Raw genomic sequence first — 17,950 nt, forward strand, 5'->3', positions numbered from 1 at the left:
CCTCTCTTTCTTCTTCTCCTTTCATTTTTCTTCTTCTTTTAAAATGGCTGATCTATGTTAAATCACTATACTGCACACATGAAACATATAACACTGTATGTTAACTAACAGGAATTAAAATAAAAACTTTAAAAATTAATAAAATAGCCAATCTATTTGAGATAATTTTCAGACACCAAGACACTTAGCCACGAAATTCAGCATTCAGGATCTCCTAGAAACAAGAACATTTTCATACATAATTACAATACCATTATCACACCCGAGAAATTTAACATCAATATACATATATTTAATATAATCCACATGCAAATTTCTCCAACGATAAAGACTTGGTTTTTATTAGAGATTTGTTAAATATAATTCCATACCATACCATACCATTTGCCCATTCAAGTATAAAATTATTTTTTATACACTCACGGAATTGTGCAACCATCACCATAATCAATTTTAGAACATTTTCACTACCTCTAAAGAAATCCCATTAACAATCACTACCCATTTTTCCTTAGCAATCATCAGTCTACTTTATGTCTCTATGGATTTGCCCGTTCTTGATATTTCATATAAATAGTAACATATAATGTCGCTCTTATGATTGCCTTCTTTTAATTAGCATAATATTTTCCAAGTTTATCCATTTTATGGTGGGTATCAGTACTTTGTTTATTTTATTGCTGAATAATATTCCATTGTATGGAGACACTACATTTTCTTTATCCAGTCATCAGTTGATGGTGGCTTCCACACTGGGCTATTGTGACTAGTGCTGCTATGAACATTCATGTACAAGTATTTGTTTTAGAACTTCAGTGTTTTTAGGTATATACCAAAGTGGAATTGCTGGATCATATGGCAAATCTACATTTAACTTTTTGAGGAGTCACCAAACTGTACCTGCCCCCTGCCCAACAACCTCCATCTTCTGCCTGCCTCCTAGCACATGCACTATACTTCAGCCACACTGAACTTCCTTTACTTTTAAAAAGCTCCAGATCCTCTCACCTCTGAGGTTTTCCATATACTATTTCCTCTCTAGATACTTTCATTTCCTTTTAAAAAAGGATTCTGCTTAAACTTCATTAAAAAAGCATGTCCTCTCTTGACACGCTAGGATAAGGCTAGGTGTCCTTAATATACACTCTTATCACATCTTTGATTTTTCCTATGATAACATTTGTAATGCCTTATGGCAATTTGTTTAGTTGCCATGTCTATGAGCTAGACTATATGGTCTTTGAGGGCAGGAACCATGTCTACCTTGGCCACAGTTTTTCCCACAGTCATGGACACAGTGCCTTGCACATGGTAGGTACCCAGTAAATATTTATAGAAGGAATGCATTAATGAACTAATAGATTAAGTATTTCCTGGGTGAGTCAATCGACACAATGCTTGCTCTCATGGAGCTTAATTAAAGACCACTGGAGAAGGTTGGTATATATGGAAGCAATCATTGGGCAATATATAACAGTGGTAACGAAGTGCTACAGTATTTGATGCTGACAACTGTTGTAGAAGGCCAGATATTGCAGAAGGTAAGAGAAGGGAGATATTAGCATGGCCTGTAATGGGTGGGGAAAGCTTTCTTGAGAAGATGCGACTTAAAGTAAACCCAGAATTCTGTCTCAGGACATGACTTATTCAGAAATGTACAGGAATAAGGGTGGAGGCAAGTAGTGTGTTTGTTACTAATGAGTTTCTTTGGGATCCACGGATCCCAGGGGTCAGAGTATTGTAGAAGAGAGGAGTCACAAGACAATGGTAGGGACTCCAGCTGAACACGCATGATGGGGAAGTAACAAATATGAAGAAGGCTTTGGAGCCACACTGAGACAAGCTGGGTAAGCTGGGAAGGGGTTCAGAAGAAGTAGTTACTCTGAAATCTCCTTTGGCAGATTAAGATTCCGTAATTCTATAGTACAACTCTTGCAGGATAGTTTAGAAGTCATCAGCCTCATCGTTTTCCTCTTTCAACAGTGATTCACCTCTCTGAGTGTAACTGGGAGTCACCAGAGCTATTAACAGGAACAAATAAATTGTGTGTTTGTGGAGAACTTCATACTTTGCAAGTATCAATCATTCCAAACCCACAATTCTGTGAGACATGTAAGATCCACTGACGGTGAAGTGTAAGGTTGGAAGAATTTGGTAATTTGCCAAGGTCGCAAGCCAGTAAATGATGGAGTCTGACTCCTGTGGGCTCCTGAATATTTTGCTTGGGGGTGCAGTAAACAGAATGTAAGAGACCATTCTGGGAGCCTCTTTCCATGAAGCTAGCTCTCCTCACCCTCCATCAATTTATCCTAATATTAGTATCTTTATCTAGGGATAGATTCGACTCATGATTTGAAAGGACATTCTCACTATTTGGGTTGTAAATGTCTGTCCTTTCTGGACCAGTAGTTTCTTCTATCCCACAGAACTCCTTCCATTTTCTCTACTTGCACTGACTGAGGTGCTGTGCTCATGGGTGGTGGTGCAGGGTGGTGGAGATGAGGATAGCGGTACTTGGGAAAATACTGCAACCTCACAGAACTTAATGATAACAGTAGTAAGTCTTACCAATGCCACACTTTATCCTGACTTCCTTTGAATAAATTAGGTACTGTTGTGTTCCTATTAAGATATTAGGAAACTGACTAAGGGAGGTTAAATTTTTTGGCCGAGGTCATGGTGCAGGTATGGGTGTATAAGTTGATCCCAGGATGACTGGCTCAAGGGCCCGGCACTTAAATGCTATGTATGCACACTGGGGTCTTCCCAATCTCAGCCGCTTCTCCTGCTGTCCATCTCATTCCTACTCCCTTCTAACTCTTGCTTGTCCAGCTAATGTCCCTGGGTCAGTCAAGTCTTAAAAGGGAAAAGAGACAAGATTTTCACATGGGTTGGGATAGTATTAATCTAGGTAACAAAGAAATTAGAATGGAGGAGGCATTTTTCTGGTAGTTCAGTGTTAGGAATTGGATCTGATGTTCTAGAGTCTGGGTTCTAGTGCTTGCCAATGATAGAGAATCTGCAGCAACTCGGACCTTTGTGTCATTCTGCAGTTTGGGGAAATGCTCACTGTTCTCAGTGGCCCCCAGGCTGAGGCAGATGCAGAACATGGGCTCAGGTCAGTTTTGGCTCATCATCTTCCTTCCTGCACCACTGAGGTGGGTGGCTGAGGGGATGTATAAGCTGGGTGGACAGACAAATAGATGGGCTTTTCTTTAGAGTAGGAGTGTTGGATGCAGATCAAGAGAAGGATTCAGCTGCTGATGGGTATGTTGTGGTAGAGCCCCACTTGGTTTGCACACTCCTTGCTCCTTGTACTATTAAAGCTGGTGGAGAGGCAGCTCAGGCATATGTGTGTGTGTGTGTGTGTGTGTGTATTAACACTTTCATATAAATTATCTTAAAAAGGTAAAACAGAAACAACATGAAAATGGGCAACCGAACTGTCATCTCAGAATTCATCCTGCTGGGCCTGCCCATTGATCCAGATCAGCGAGACCTGTTCTACGCCCTGTTTCTGGCCATGTACGTTACCACCGTCCTGGGGAACCTACTCATCATTGTCCTCATTCACCTGGACTCGCACCTCCACACACCCATGTATTTGTTTCTCAGCAATTTATCCTTCTCTGACCTCTGCTTCTCTTCTGTCACAATGCCCAAGTTGCTGCAGAACATGCAGAGCCAAGTCCCGTCCATCCCCTATGCTGGCTGCCTGACCCAAATGTACTTCTTCCTGTTTTTTGCAGACCTGGAGAGCTTCCTCCTGGTGGCCATGGCCTATGACCGCTATGTGGCCATCTGCTTCCCCCTACACTACACCACCATCATGAGCCCCAAGCTCTGTTTCTCCCTGTTGGTGCTGTCATGGGTGCTGACCATGTTCCATGCTGTATTACACACTCTGTTAATGGCCAGATTGTGTTTTTGTGCCAACACAATCCCCCACTTTTTCTGTGATATGTCTGCTCTGCTGAAGCTGGCCTGCTCTGACACTCAAGTTAATGAGTTGGTGATATTTATCATGGGAGGGCTCATTCTCGTGATCCCATTCCTGCTCATCATCACGTCTTATGCACGGATTGTGTCCTCCATCCTCAAGGTTCCTTCTGCCATAGGCATCTGCAAGGTCTTCTCCACCTGTGGCTCCCACCTCTCAGTGGTGTCTCTCTTCTATGGGACAGTTATTGGTCTCTATTTATGCCCATCAGCTAATAATTCTACTGTTAAGGAGACTATCATGGCTATGATGTACACTGTGGTCACCCCCATGCTGAACCCCTTCATCTACAGCCTGAGGAATAAAGACATGAAGGGAGCCCTGAGAAGAGTCATTTGTAGAAAGAAAATTACCTTCTCTGTGTGATGGTAACATTTGATACTTTTACATATTTCTATCTAGGAGATATAATAATATTGGAATACTATTCCAGATGTTTTCTCTTACCATGGAAAGCCTGTAGAAATGGTACGGTAAATAATTATTCAATATGTAAAAGAGGTACAGTGGAGCTGTGGAGCTGAACTAGGGAAGAGGGGTCTTGGTGACCTGCTGGCTAAGCTCTCCTCTTTATGTTCCCCAGGAGATTCTGGCAAAGTGTATTTTAAGAACTCCTGTTTTAAATGATCTTCATGCCTTACATTCTTTAACTAATTTATGGGAGACTATTTTATTTTATTTTATTATTTTATTTTATTTTTTTAAATAAATGTATATTTTATTGGTGTTCAATTTACCAACATACAGAATAACACCCGTGCTCATCCCGTCAAGTGCCCCCCTCAGTGCCCGTCACCCATTCACCCCCACCCCCTGCCCTTTCCCCTTCCACCACCCCTAGTTCGTTTCCCAGAGTTAGGAGTCTTTATGTTCTGGGGAGACTACTTTTTTTAAAGCCAGAACTCTGTTTTGATTGTGGTATAATTTAAAAAAGATTCTTTATACTTTTACATCAATACTAAATGAGGTCCAACATCTCCACCTCCCAGCCTCCCTCTTAATGTCTCCTACTTACCTCTCTCTGCACAAGATTCACATCATTTTATCTCTTAACAATACCCCCCCCCACACACACATATTTATTTTCATGTCCACTCTGTTTTCTGACCTGGCCTGATCTGAAATGGATTTTTCTAGCCCTTGACTATAAGAAAATATTTTGCCTTTACCTGGGAATAACCAACACCCATGGGACCTAAAATGTATTTCCCCAGGAATGGGGAAAGAAGCTGGAAGCTGGTAAACAAGTTCAGAGTTTAAGGATGCCTCTTTTCTGTTTGGTGTTGTGGACCTTATAAAAGAAGTTTGTGTCTATGTTTTTATCCTTCCCTCAACCTCATGACAATTCCAAAGAATAGAGAAGATATGGTACAATTTCATAGATTGAAAGCATGATGTTCAATTACTTGTCAAGTCACACAGTGTGACAATCGTTGAGTCTATGTAAGATCCCAGACTAAGTGATTCTATGATTTCTTCTCATTCTCTTTCAATTTAGAAAGAAAGAGGGAAGCCTTTAAAAGACAAAACCGTCATCTCCATTTATGGTATGGACTAGTTTTCCAACTCAGTCCATTTGTGTCCTCAGTTGTCCCCTCTAAGCGATGGCATCCAAACCTACCACTTTCATCCTCGAATACATTCTAGTGAGCTCCACATCTCTATCTGAAGCCAAGACTTTCCTCCAGAGTTTCAAACTGTTATTGTCATGTGCTCTTTGGACATATCCACTTGAGGCTCTATGAACAGTTCAAGCTCAACATGCACAAACAATATTGATTCTTTATGTTCTCTCAAGTCTACTCTTTGTCCTTTATTCTATATCTTCATTTATGATGTCACCTTCAACCCAGTTTCCTGAACAACCACTTCTGTAAATGTATGTGTATATATATATGTGTCTCCACAGAAGTAGATTATACAATATTGCATGGCACATTTTCATTTAATATGGTATTTCTTGAGATAGTTTATTATATGCATGAGACAGCTAAGGTAACACTAGTTCCTATAATGGATAAATTCTGAAATCTCAGTGCCATCATACAACAGATACATAGTGACAAGAAAAAAGATTAATATTTTTATTAATGTACTTTCTTCTATAACTTTTCTGTATTTTTTTTAATTATTTATTTATTTATGATAGTCACAGAGAGAGAGAGAGAGAGGCAGAGACACAGGCAGAGGGAGAAGCAGGCTCCATGCACCGGGAGCCCGACATGGGAATCGATCCCCAGTCTCCAGGATCGTGCCCCTGGGGAAAGGCAGGCATTAAACCACTGCTCCACCTAGGGATCCCCTATAACTTTCTTTTATAATGAAAATTTCATTAAAAAGAGAATGAAAAAATAGACCCTGTTCTCAATAGCAATGAAATTTACGTGCAAGAATATAAGAAGAAAACTTTAAAACTTTACTGAGAGATAAAAAGAATACCACAATAGGTGGACATATACAATGACCCTGGATTGCTCATTTAATTAATTAATTAATTAATTGAACAATTTAAAAAAATTTTATTTATGAGAGAGAGAGAGAGAGAGGCAGAGATACAGGTAGAGTGAGAAGCAGGCTCCATGCAGGAAGCCCGACGTGAGACTCGATCCTGGTTCTCCAGGATCACGCCCTGGGCTGAAGGCGGTGCTCAACCACTTAGCCACCGGGCTGCCCTTGGGTGGCTCATTTTATTTTATTTTATTATTTTAAAAAAGATTTTATTTATTTATTCATGAGACACACAGAGAGAAAGAGAGGCAGAGACACAGGCAGAGAAAGAAGCAGGCTCCACGCAGGGAGCCTGACGTGGGACCGGAATCTGGGACTCCAGGATCACACCCTGGGCCGAAGGCAGGCGCTAAACCCGCTGAGCCACTCAGGAATCACAGGGGTGGCTCATTTTAAATGGCTTTTGAAGAGTAATCTTTATACACTAAAATCAACGAACTAGGGGTGGTAGAAGGGGAGAAGGGCTGGGGGTGGGAGTGAATGGGTGACGGGCACTGGGGGTTATTCTGTATGTTAGTAAATTGAACACCAATAAAAAATAAATTAAAAAAAATAAAATCAATCCATTTAAAAATTGTGCATTTTGGTGAATTTTGAAACCTCAATATTTTAACAACATCAGTTCTCCAAATACATTCAGTACAATCCAAGTCAAATTCTCAAAGGAATTGTTTTTGTGGAAACTGACAAACATAGTGATGTGAGTTTGACATATTTGACCATATAAAAAGAAGAAAGTTATCTAGGAAAAAAGCATAAACAAACTTGAAAGAGAATTGACAGACAGTAAATGTCTAACAGACACAAGATGAAAATCCAGAATATACAAAAAGCACGTACAAGTAATATAAAAATAAAGCAAACTGAATACCTTGAATAGCCAAAGGAATCTTGAAAAAGGCAAACCAACTAGAGGCATCACAATTCCAGATTTCAAGTTATATTACAAAGCTTCAGTGATCAAAACAGTATGTTACTGTCACGGATCAGTGGGATAGAACAGAAAACCCCCAAATAAACCCACAATTATATGGTCAATTAATCTTCGATAAACGAGGAAAGAATAATAGGAAAAATGCAGTCTTTTCAACAAGTGGTGTTGGGAAAACTGGACAGCCACATGGAGAAGAATGAAACTGAACCACTTTCCTAAAGTATACACACAAATAAACTAAAAATGGACTGAGAGCATAACTGTGAGACCTGAAACCACAAAAATCCTAGAAGAGGGCACAGGCAGTGATGTCTTTGGCCACATTTTTCTACCTATGTCTCCAGAGGCAAGGATAATACAAGCAAAAATAAACTATTGGGGCTACATCAAAAATAAAAAGCATCTGCACAGCAAAGGAAACAATCAACAAAACTAAAAGGCAACTTACGGAATTGGAGAAGATATTTGCCAAGTGACATATCTGATAAAGGGTTAATATCCAAAATATATAAAGAACTGACACAACTCAACACCCAAAAGGTAAATAATCCAGTTAAAAATAGGCATAAGACATGAACAGACATTTCTCCAAAGAAGACATACAAATGGCCAACAGACACATGAAAAGATGCTCAGCTTCACTCATCATCAGGGAAATGCAAGTTGAAAGTACAATGAACTATCACCTCACACCTGTCAGAGCACTAAAATCAACAATGCAAGAAACAAGAGTTGGCAAAGATATGGAGAGAAAGGAACCCTCATGCACTGTTGGTGGGAATGCAAACTGTGCAGCCAGTATAAACAGTATGAAGGGCCTTCAGAAAGTTAAAAATGGAACTATCCTATGATTCAGTAATTGAACTACTAGGCATTTATCCCCCCAAATACAAAAACACTAATTCGTAGGGATACACACACCCCTATGTTTAGAGCAGCATCTTTACAAGCGCCAAATTATGGAGGCAGCCCAACTGTTCATTGATAGATGAATGGATAAAGAAGATGTGGTATATATGTATACATAGTTGGGTATTATTCAGCCTCTTAACTACAGAGAACAAACTGATGGTCACCAGAGGGGAAGTGAGGGGGAGGATGGGTGAAATCAGCGATGGGGTTTAAGGAATTCACTTGTTGTGAAGAGCACTGGTGATGTATGGAGTTGTTTAATCATTATATTGTATACCTGAAACTAATATAATACTGTATGTTAACTATACTGAAATTAAAATAAAAACTTAAAACGTAAAAAATATTTACAGAAAATTCATGAAGAATAAACAGTATGAAAAGATGTTCAACTTCAGTGTTAATGAGGAAAGAGAAAATTGGAAAAATAAGAATTGATAATTGAATGACCACACAATTGACAGATTTATAAATGATTGAATTTCTATTTTAACAGCAAGATGTGAGAATAGAGATTTTAAAAGATGAAATCCTGTGTCATCACACCTACAATGTTCAAAACAAAAGCTACAAGCTTAGTTTCAAATTAGTTTGTTTTGCTTATACTCCATCAGTTGCTCAAATTTGTTCATGTTTCATTCATTCATATTTATAGCACATATCAAGCTCTCTCTTTCTCCCTTCCTTATTCTGTTCCTCCCCTCTCTCTCTCCCTCTCTTTCTTCTTCTCCTTTCATTTTTCTTCTTCTTTTAAAATGGCTGATCTATGTTAAATCACTATACTGCACACATGAAACATATAACACTGTATGTTAACTAACAGGAATTAAAATAAAAACTTTAAAAATTAAAAAAATAGCCAATCTATTTGAGATAATTTTCAGACACCAAGACACTTAGCCACGAAATTCAGCATTCAGGATCTCCTAGAAACAAGAACATTTTCATACATAATTACAATACCATTATCACACCCGAGAAATTTAACATCAATATACATATATTTAATATAATCCACATGCAAATTTCTCCAACGATAAAGACTTGGTTTTTATCAGAGATTTGTTAAATATAATTCCATACCATACCATACCATTTGCCCATTCAAGTCTAAAATTATTTTTTATACACTCACGGAATTGTGCAACCATCACCATAATCAATTTTAGAACATTTTCACTACCTCTAAAGAAATCCCATTAACAATCACTACCCATTTTTCCTTAGCAATCATCAGTCTACTTTATGTCTCTATGGATTTGCCCATTCTTGATATTTCATATAAATAGTAACATATAATGTCGCTCTTATGATTGCCTTCTTTTAATTAGCATAATATTTTCCAAGTTTATCCATTTTATGGTGGGTATCAGTACTTTGTTTATTTTATTGCTGAATAATATTCCATTGTATGGAGACACTACATTTTCTTTATCCAGTCATCAGTTGATGGTGGCTTCCACACTGGGCTATTGTGACTAGTGCTGCTATGAACATTCATGTACAAGTATTTGTTTTAGAACTTCAGTGTTTTTAGGTATGTACCAAAGTGGAATTGCTGGATCATATGGCAAATCTACATTTAACTTTTTGAGGAGTCACCAAACTGTACCTGCCCCCTGCCCAACAACCTCCATCTTCTGCCTGCCTCCTAGCACATGCACTATACTTCAGCCACACTGAACTTCCTTTACTTTTAAAAAGCTCCAGATCCTCTCACCTCTGAGGTTTTCCATATACTATTTCCTCTCTAGATACTTTCATTTCCTTTTAAAAAAGGATTCTGCTTAAACTTCATTAAAAAAGCATGTCCTCTCTTGACACGCTAGGATAAGGCTAGGTGTCCTTAATATACACTCTTATCACATCTTTGATTTTTCCTATGATAACATTTGTAATGCCTTATGGCAATTTGTTTAGTTGCCATGTCTATGAGCTAGACTATATGGTCTTTGAGGGCAGGAACCATGTCTACCTTGGCCACAGTTTTTCCCACAGTCATGGACACAGTGCCTTGCACATGGTAGGTACCCAGTAAATATTTATAGAAGGAATGCATTAATGAACTAATAGATTAAGTATTTCCTGGGTGAGTCAATCGACACAATGCTTGCTCTCATGGAGCTTAATTAAAGACCACTGGAGAAGGTTGGTATATATGGAAGCAATCATTGGGCAATATATAACAGTGGTAACGAAGTGCTACAGTATTTGATGCTGACAACTGTTGTAGAAGGCCAGATATTGCAGAAGGTAAGAGAAGGGAGATATTAGCATGGCCTGTAATGGGTGGGGAAAGCTTTCTTGAGAAGATGCGACTTAAAGTAAACCCAGAATTCTGTCTCAGGACATGACTTATTCAGAAATGTACAGGAATAAGGGTGGAGGCAAGTAGTGTGTTTGTTACTAATGAGTTTCTTTGGGATCCACGGATCCCAGGGGTCAGAGTATTGTAGAAGAGAGGAGTCACAAGACAATGGTAGGGACTCCAGCTGAACACGCATGATGGGGAAGTAACAAATATGAAGAAGGCTTTGGAGCCACACTGAGACAAGCTGGGTAAGCTGGGAAGGGGTTCAGAAGAAGTAGTTACTCTGAAATCTCCTTTGGCAGATTAAATTAAGATTCCGTAATTCTATAGTACAACTCTTGCAGGATAGTTTAGAAGTCATCAGCCTCATCGTTTTCCTCTTTCAACAGTGATTCACCTCTCTGAGTGTAACTGGGAGTCACCAGCGCTATTAACAGGAACAAATAAATTGTGTGTTTGTGGAGAACTTCATACTTTGCAAGTATCAATCATTCCAAACCCACAATTCTGTGAGACATGTAAGATCCACTGACGGTGAAGTGTAAGGTTGGAAGAATTTGGTAATTTGCCAAGGTCGCAAGCCAGTAAATGATGGAGTCTGACTCCTGTGGGCTCCTGAATATTTTGCTTGGGGGTGCAGTAAACAGAATGTAAGAGACCATTCTGGGAGCCTCTTTCCATGAAGCTAGCTCTCCTCACCCTCCATCAATTTATCCTAATATTAGTATCTTTATCTAGGGATAGATTCGACTCATGATTTGAAAGGACATTCTCACTATTTGGGTTGTAAATGTCTGTCCTTTCTGGACCAGTAGTTTCTTCTATCCCACAGAACTCCTTCCATTTTCTCTACTTGCACTGACTGAGGTGCTGTGCTCATGGGTGGTGGTGCAGGGTGGTGGAGATGAGGATAGCGGTACTTGGGAAAATACTGCAACCTCACAGAACTTAATGATAACAGTGGTAAGTCTTACCAATGCCACACTTTATCCTCACTTCCTTTGAATAAATTAGGTACTGTTGTGTTCCTATTAAGATATTAGGAAACTGACTAAGGGAGGTTAAATTTTTTGGCCGAGGTCATGGTGCAGGTATGGGTGTATAAGTTGATCCCAGGATGACTGGCTCAAGGGCCCGGCACTTAAATGCTATGTATGCACACTGGGGTCTTCCCAATCTCAGCCGCTTCTCCTGCTGTCCATCTCATTCCTACTCCCTTCTAACTCTTGCTTGTCCAGCTAATGTCCCTGGGTCAGTCAAGTCTTAAAAGGGAAAAGAGACAAGACTTTCACATGGGTTGGGATATTATTAATCTAGGTAACAAAGAAATTAGAATGGAGGAGGCATTTTTCTGGTAGTTCAGTGTTAGCAATTGGATCTGAAGTTCTAGGGTCTGGGTTCTAGTGCTTGCCAATGATAGAGAATCTGCAGCAACTCGGACCTTTGTGTCATTCTGCAGTTTGGGGAAATGCTCACTGTTCTCAGTGGCCCCCAGCCTGAGGCAGATGCAGAACATGGGCTCAGGTCAGTTTTGGCTCATCATCTTCCTTCCTGCACCACTGAGGTGGGTGGCTGAGGGGTTGTATAAGCTGGGTGGACAGACAAATAGATGGGCTTTTCTTTAGAGTAGGAGTGTTGGATGCAGATCAAGAGAAGGATTCAGCTGCTGATGGGTATGTTGTGGTAGAGCCCCACTTGGTTTGCACACTCCTTGCTCCTTGTACTATTAAAGCTGGTGGAGAGGCAGCTCAGGCATATGTGTGTGTGTGTGTGTGTGCATTAACACTTTCATATAAATTATCTTAAAAAGGTAAAACAGAAACAACATGAAAATGGGCAACGGAACTGTCATCTCAGAATTCATCCTGCTGGGCCTGCCCATTGATCCAGATCAGCGAGACCTGTTCTACGCCCTGTTCCTGGCCATGTATGTTACCACCATCCTGGGGAACCTACTCATCATTGTCCTCATTCAGCTGGACTCGCACCTCCACACACCCATGTATTTGTTTCTCAGCAATTTATCCTTCTCTGACCTCTGCTTCTCTTCTGTCACAATGCCCAAGTTGCTGCAGAACATGCAGAGCCAAGTCCCGTCCATCCCCTATGCTGGCTGCCTGACCCAAATGTACTTCTTCCTGTTTTTTGCAGACCTGGAGAGCTTCCTCCTGGTGGCCATGGCCTATGACCGCTATGTGGCCATCTGCTTCCCCCTACACTACACCACCATCATGAGCCCCAAGCTCTGTTTCTCCCTGTTGGTGCTGTCATGGGTGCTGACCATGTTCCATGCTGTATTACACACTCTGTTAATGGCCAGATTGTGTTTTTGTGCCAACACAATCCCCCACTTTTTCTGTGATATGTCTGCTCTGCTGAAGCTGGCCTGCTCTGACACTCAAGTTAATGAGTTGGTGATATTTATCATGGGAGGGCTCATTCTCGTGATCCCATTCCTGCTCATCATCACGTCTTATGCACGGATTGTGTCCTCCATCCTCAAGGTTCCTTCTGCCATAGGCATCTGCAAGGTCTTCTCCACCTGTGGCTCCCACCTCTCAGTGGTGTCTCTCTTCTATGGGACAGTTATTGGTCTCTATTTATGCCCATCAGCTAATAATTCTACTGTTAAGGAGACTATCATGGCTATGATGTACACTGTGGTCACCCCCATGCTGAACCCCTTCATCTACAGCCTGAGGAATAAAGACATGAAGGGAGCCCTGAGAAGAGTCATTTGTAGAAAGAAAATTACCTTCTCTGTGTGATGGTAACATTTGATACTTTTACATATTTCTATCTAGGAGATATAATAATATTGGAATACTATTCCAGATGTTTTCTCTTACCATGGAAAGCCTGTAAAAATGGTACGGTAAATAATTATTCAATATGTAAAAGAGGTACAGTGGAGCTGTGGAGCTGAACTAGGGAAGAGGGGTCTTGGTGACCTGCTGGCTAAGTTCTCCTCTTTATGTTCCCCAGGAGATTCTGGCAAAGTGTATTTTAAGAACTCCTGTTTTAAATGACCTTCATGCCTTACATTCTTTAACTAATTTATGGGATTCTATTTTATTTTATTATTTTATTTTATTTTTTAAAATAAATATATATTTTATTGGTGTTCAATTTACCAACATACAGAATAACACCCGTGCTCATCCCGTCAAGTGCCCCCCTCAGTGCCCGTCACCCATTCACCCCCACCCCCTGCCCTTTCCCCTTCCACCACCCCTAGTTCGTTTCCCAGAGTTAGGAGTCTTTATGTTCTGGGGAGACTACTTTTTTTAAAGCCAGAACTCTGTTTTGATTGTGGTATAATTTAAAAAAGATTCTTTATACTTTTACATCAATACTAAATGAGGTCCAACATCTCCACCTCCCAGCCTCCCTCTTAATGTCTCCTACTTACCTCTCTCTGCACAAGATTCACATCATTTTATCTCTTAACAATACCCCCCCCCCCACACACACATATTTATTTTCATGTCCACTCTGTTTTCTGACCTGGCCTGATCTGAAATGGATTTTTCTAGCCCTTGACTATAAGAAAATATTTTGCCTTTACCTGGGAATAACCAACACCCATGGGACCTAAAATGTATTTCCCCAGGAATGGGGAAAGAAGCTGGAAGCTGGTAAACAAGTTCAGAGTTTAAGGATGCCTCTTTTCTGTTTGGTGTTGTGGACCTTATAAAAGAAGTTTGTGTCTATGTTTTTATCCTTCCCTCAACCTCATGACAATTCCAAAGAATAGAGAAGATATGGTACAATTTCATAGATTGAAAGCATGATGTTCAATTACTTGTCAAGTCACACAGTGTGACAATCGTTGAGTCTATGTAAGATCCCAGACTAAGTGATTCTATGATTTCTTCTCATTCTCTTTCAATTTAGAAAGAAAGAGGGAAGCCTTTAAAAGACAAAACCGTCATCTCCATTTATGGTATGGACTAGTTTTCCAACTCAGTCCATTTGTGTCCTCAGTTGTCCCCTCTAAGCGATGGCATCCAAACCTACCACTTTCATCCTCGAATACATTCTAGTGAGCTCCACATCTCTATCTGAAGCCAAGACTTTCCTCCAGAGTTTCAAACTGTTATTGTCATGTGCTCTTTGGACATATCCACTTGAGGCTCTATGAACAGTTCAAGCTCAACATGCACAAACAATATTGATTCTTTATGTTCTCTCAAGTCTACTCTTTGTCCTTTATTCTATATCTTCATTTATGATGTCACCTTCAACCCAGTTTCCTGAACAACCACTTCTGTAAATGTATGTGTATATATATATGTGTCTCCACAGAAGTAGATTATACAATATTGCATGGCACATTTTCATTTAATATGGTATTTCTTGAGATAGTTTATTATATGCATGAGACAGCTAAGGTAACACTAGTTCCTATAATGGATAAATTCTGAAATCTCAGTGCCATCATACAACAGATACATAGTGACAAGAAAAAAGATTAATATTTTTATTAATGTACTTTCTTCTATAACTTTTCTGTATTTTTTTTAATTATTTATTTATTTATGATAGTCACAGAGAGAGAGAGAGAGAGGCAGAGACACAGGCAGAGGGAGAAGCAGGCTCCATGCACCGGGAGCCCGACATGGGAATCGATCCCCAGTCTCCAGGATCGTGCCCCTGGGGAAAGGCAGGCATTAAACCACTGCTCCACCTAGGGATCCCCTATAACTTTCTTTTATAATGAAAATTTCATTAAAAAGAGAATGAAAAAATAGACCCTGTTCTCAATAGCAATGAAATTTACGTGCAAGAATATAAGAAGAAAACTTTAAAACTTTACTGAGAGATAAAAAGAATACCACAATAGGTGGACATATACAATGACCCTGGATTGCTCATTTAATTAATTAATTAATTAATTGAACAATTTAAAAAAATTTTATTTATGAGAGAGAGAGAGAGAGAGGCAGAGATACAGGTAGAGTGAGAAGCAGGCTCCATGCAGGAAGCCCGACGTGAGACTCGATCCTGGTTCTCCAGGATCACGCCCTGGGCTGAAGGCGGTGCTCAACCACTTAGCCACCGGGCTGCCCTTGGGTGGCTCATTTTATTTTATTTTATTATTTTAAAAAAGATTTTATTTATTTATTCATGAGACACACAGAGAGAAAGAGAGGCAGAGACACAGGCAGAGAAAGAAGCAGGCTCCACGCAGGGAGCCTGACGTGGGACCGGAATCTGGGACTCCAGGATCACACCCTGGGCCGAAGGCAGGCGCTAAACCCGCTGAGCCACTCAGGAATCACAGGGGTGGCTCATTTTAAATGGCTTTTGAAGAGTAATCTTTATACACTAAAATCAACGAACTAGGGGTGGTAGAAGGGGAGAAGGGCGGGGGGTGGGAGTGAATGGGTGACGGGCACTGGGGGTTATTCTGTATGTTAGTAAATTGAACACCAATAAAAAATAAATTAAAAAAAATAAAATCAATCCATTTAAAAATTGTGCATTTTGGTGAATTTTGAAACCTCAATATTTTAACAACATCAGTTCTCCAAATACATTCAGTACAATCCAAGTCAAATTCTCAAAGGAATTGTTTTTGTGGAAACTGACAAACATAGTGATGTGAGTTTGACATATTTGACCATATAAAAAGAAGAAAGTTATCTAGGAAAAAAGCATAAACAAACTTGAAAGAGAATTGACAGACAGTAAATGTCTAACAGACACAAGATGAAAATCCAGAATATACAAAAAGCACGTACAAGTAATATAAAAATAAAGCAAACTGAATACCTTGAATAGCCAAAGGAATCTTGAAAAAGGCAAACCAACTAGAGGCATCACAATTCCAGATTTCAAGTTATATTACAAAGCTTCAGTGATCAAAACAGTATGTTACTGTCACGGATCAGTGGGATAGAACAGAAAACCCCCAAATAAACCCACAATTATATGGTCAATTAATCTTCGATAAACGAGGAAAGAATATCTAATAGGAAAAATGCAGTCTTTTCAACAAGTGGTGTTGGGAAAACTGGACAGCCACATGGAGAAGAATGAAACTGAACCACTTTCCTAAAGTATACACACAAATAAACTAAAAATGGACTGAGGGCATAACTGTGAGACCTGAAACCACAAAAATCCTAGAAGAGGGCACAGGCAGTGATGTCTTTGGCCACATTTTTCTACCTATGTCTCCAGAGGCAAGGATAATACAAGCAAAAATAAACTATTGGGGCTACATCAAAAATAAAAAGCATCTGCACAGCAAAGGAAACAATCAACAAAACTAAAAGGCAACCTACGGAATTGGAGAAGATATTTGCCAAGTGACATATCTGATAAAGGGTTAATATCCAAAATATATAAAGAACTGACACAACTCAACACCCAAAAGGTAAATAATCCAGTTAAAAATAGGCATAAGACATGAACAGACATTTCTCCAAAGAAGACATACAAATGGCCAACAGACACATGAAAAGATGCTCAGCTTCACTCATCATCAGGGAAATGCAAGTTGAAAGTACAATGAACTATCACCTCACACCTGTCAGAGCACTAAAATCAACAATGCAAGAAACAAGAGTTGGCAAAGATATGGAGAAAAAGGAACCCTCATGCACTGTTGGTGGGAATGCAAACTGTGCAGCCAGTATAAACAGTATGAAGGGCCTTCAGAAAGTTAAAAATGGAACTATCCTATGATTCAGTAATTGAACTACTAGGCATTTATCCCCCCAAATACAAAAACACTAATTCGTAGGGATACACACACCCCTATGTTTAGAGCAGCATCTTTACAAGCGCCAAATTATGGAGGCAGCCCAACTGTTCATTGATAGATGAATGGATAAAGAAGATGTGGTATATATGTATACATAGTTGGGTATTATTCAGCCTCTTAACTACAGAGAACAAACTGATGGTCACCAGAGGGGAAGTGAGGGGGAGGATGGGTGAAATCAGCGATGGGGTTTAAGGAATTCACTTGTTGTGAAGAGCACTGGTGATGTATGGAGTTGTTTAATCATTATATTGTATACCTGAAACTAATATAATACTGTATGTTAACTATACTGAAATTAAAATAAAAACTTAAAACGTAAAAAATATTTACAGAAAATTCATGAAGAATAAACAGTATGAAAAGATGTTCAACTTCAGTGTTAATGAGGAAAGAGAAAATTGGAAAAATAAGAATTGATAATTGAATGACCACACAATTGACAGATTTATAAATGATTGAATTTCTATTTTAACAGCAAGATGTGAGAATAGAGATTTTAAAAGATGA

General features: G+C 39.4%; 2 protein-coding genes across 2 annotated transcripts; both read left to right on the top strand.

Annotated features, from left to right (window-relative positions):
- Nucleotides 1–1,982: 1,982 nt before the first annotated feature.
- LOC140606097 (olfactory receptor-like protein DTMT) lies at nucleotides 1,983–4,658 on the top strand. The gene has a single exon (XM_072778997.1). The coding sequence runs from the start codon at nucleotides 3,425–3,427 to the stop codon at nucleotides 4,364–4,366; it is 942 nt and encodes a 313-aa protein (XP_072635098.1). The 5' UTR covers nucleotides 1,983–3,424; the 3' UTR covers nucleotides 4,367–4,658.
- Nucleotides 4,659–12,467: 7,809 nt separating this feature from the next.
- LOC140607425 (olfactory receptor-like protein DTMT) lies at nucleotides 12,468–13,731 on the top strand. The gene has a single exon (XM_072782166.1). It carries the CDS (start codon nucleotides 12,492–12,494, stop codon nucleotides 13,431–13,433), a length of 942 nt encoding a protein of 313 aa, XP_072638267.1. The 5' UTR covers nucleotides 12,468–12,491; the 3' UTR covers nucleotides 13,434–13,731.
- Nucleotides 13,732–17,950: the final 4,219 nt, after the last annotated feature.

The sequence above is a fragment of the Canis lupus genome, chromosome 16 (genome assembly GCF_048164855.1).
Source record: "Canis lupus baileyi chromosome 16, mCanLup2.hap1, whole genome shotgun sequence".
NCBI lineage: Eukaryota > Metazoa > Chordata > Mammalia > Carnivora > Canidae > Canis > Canis lupus.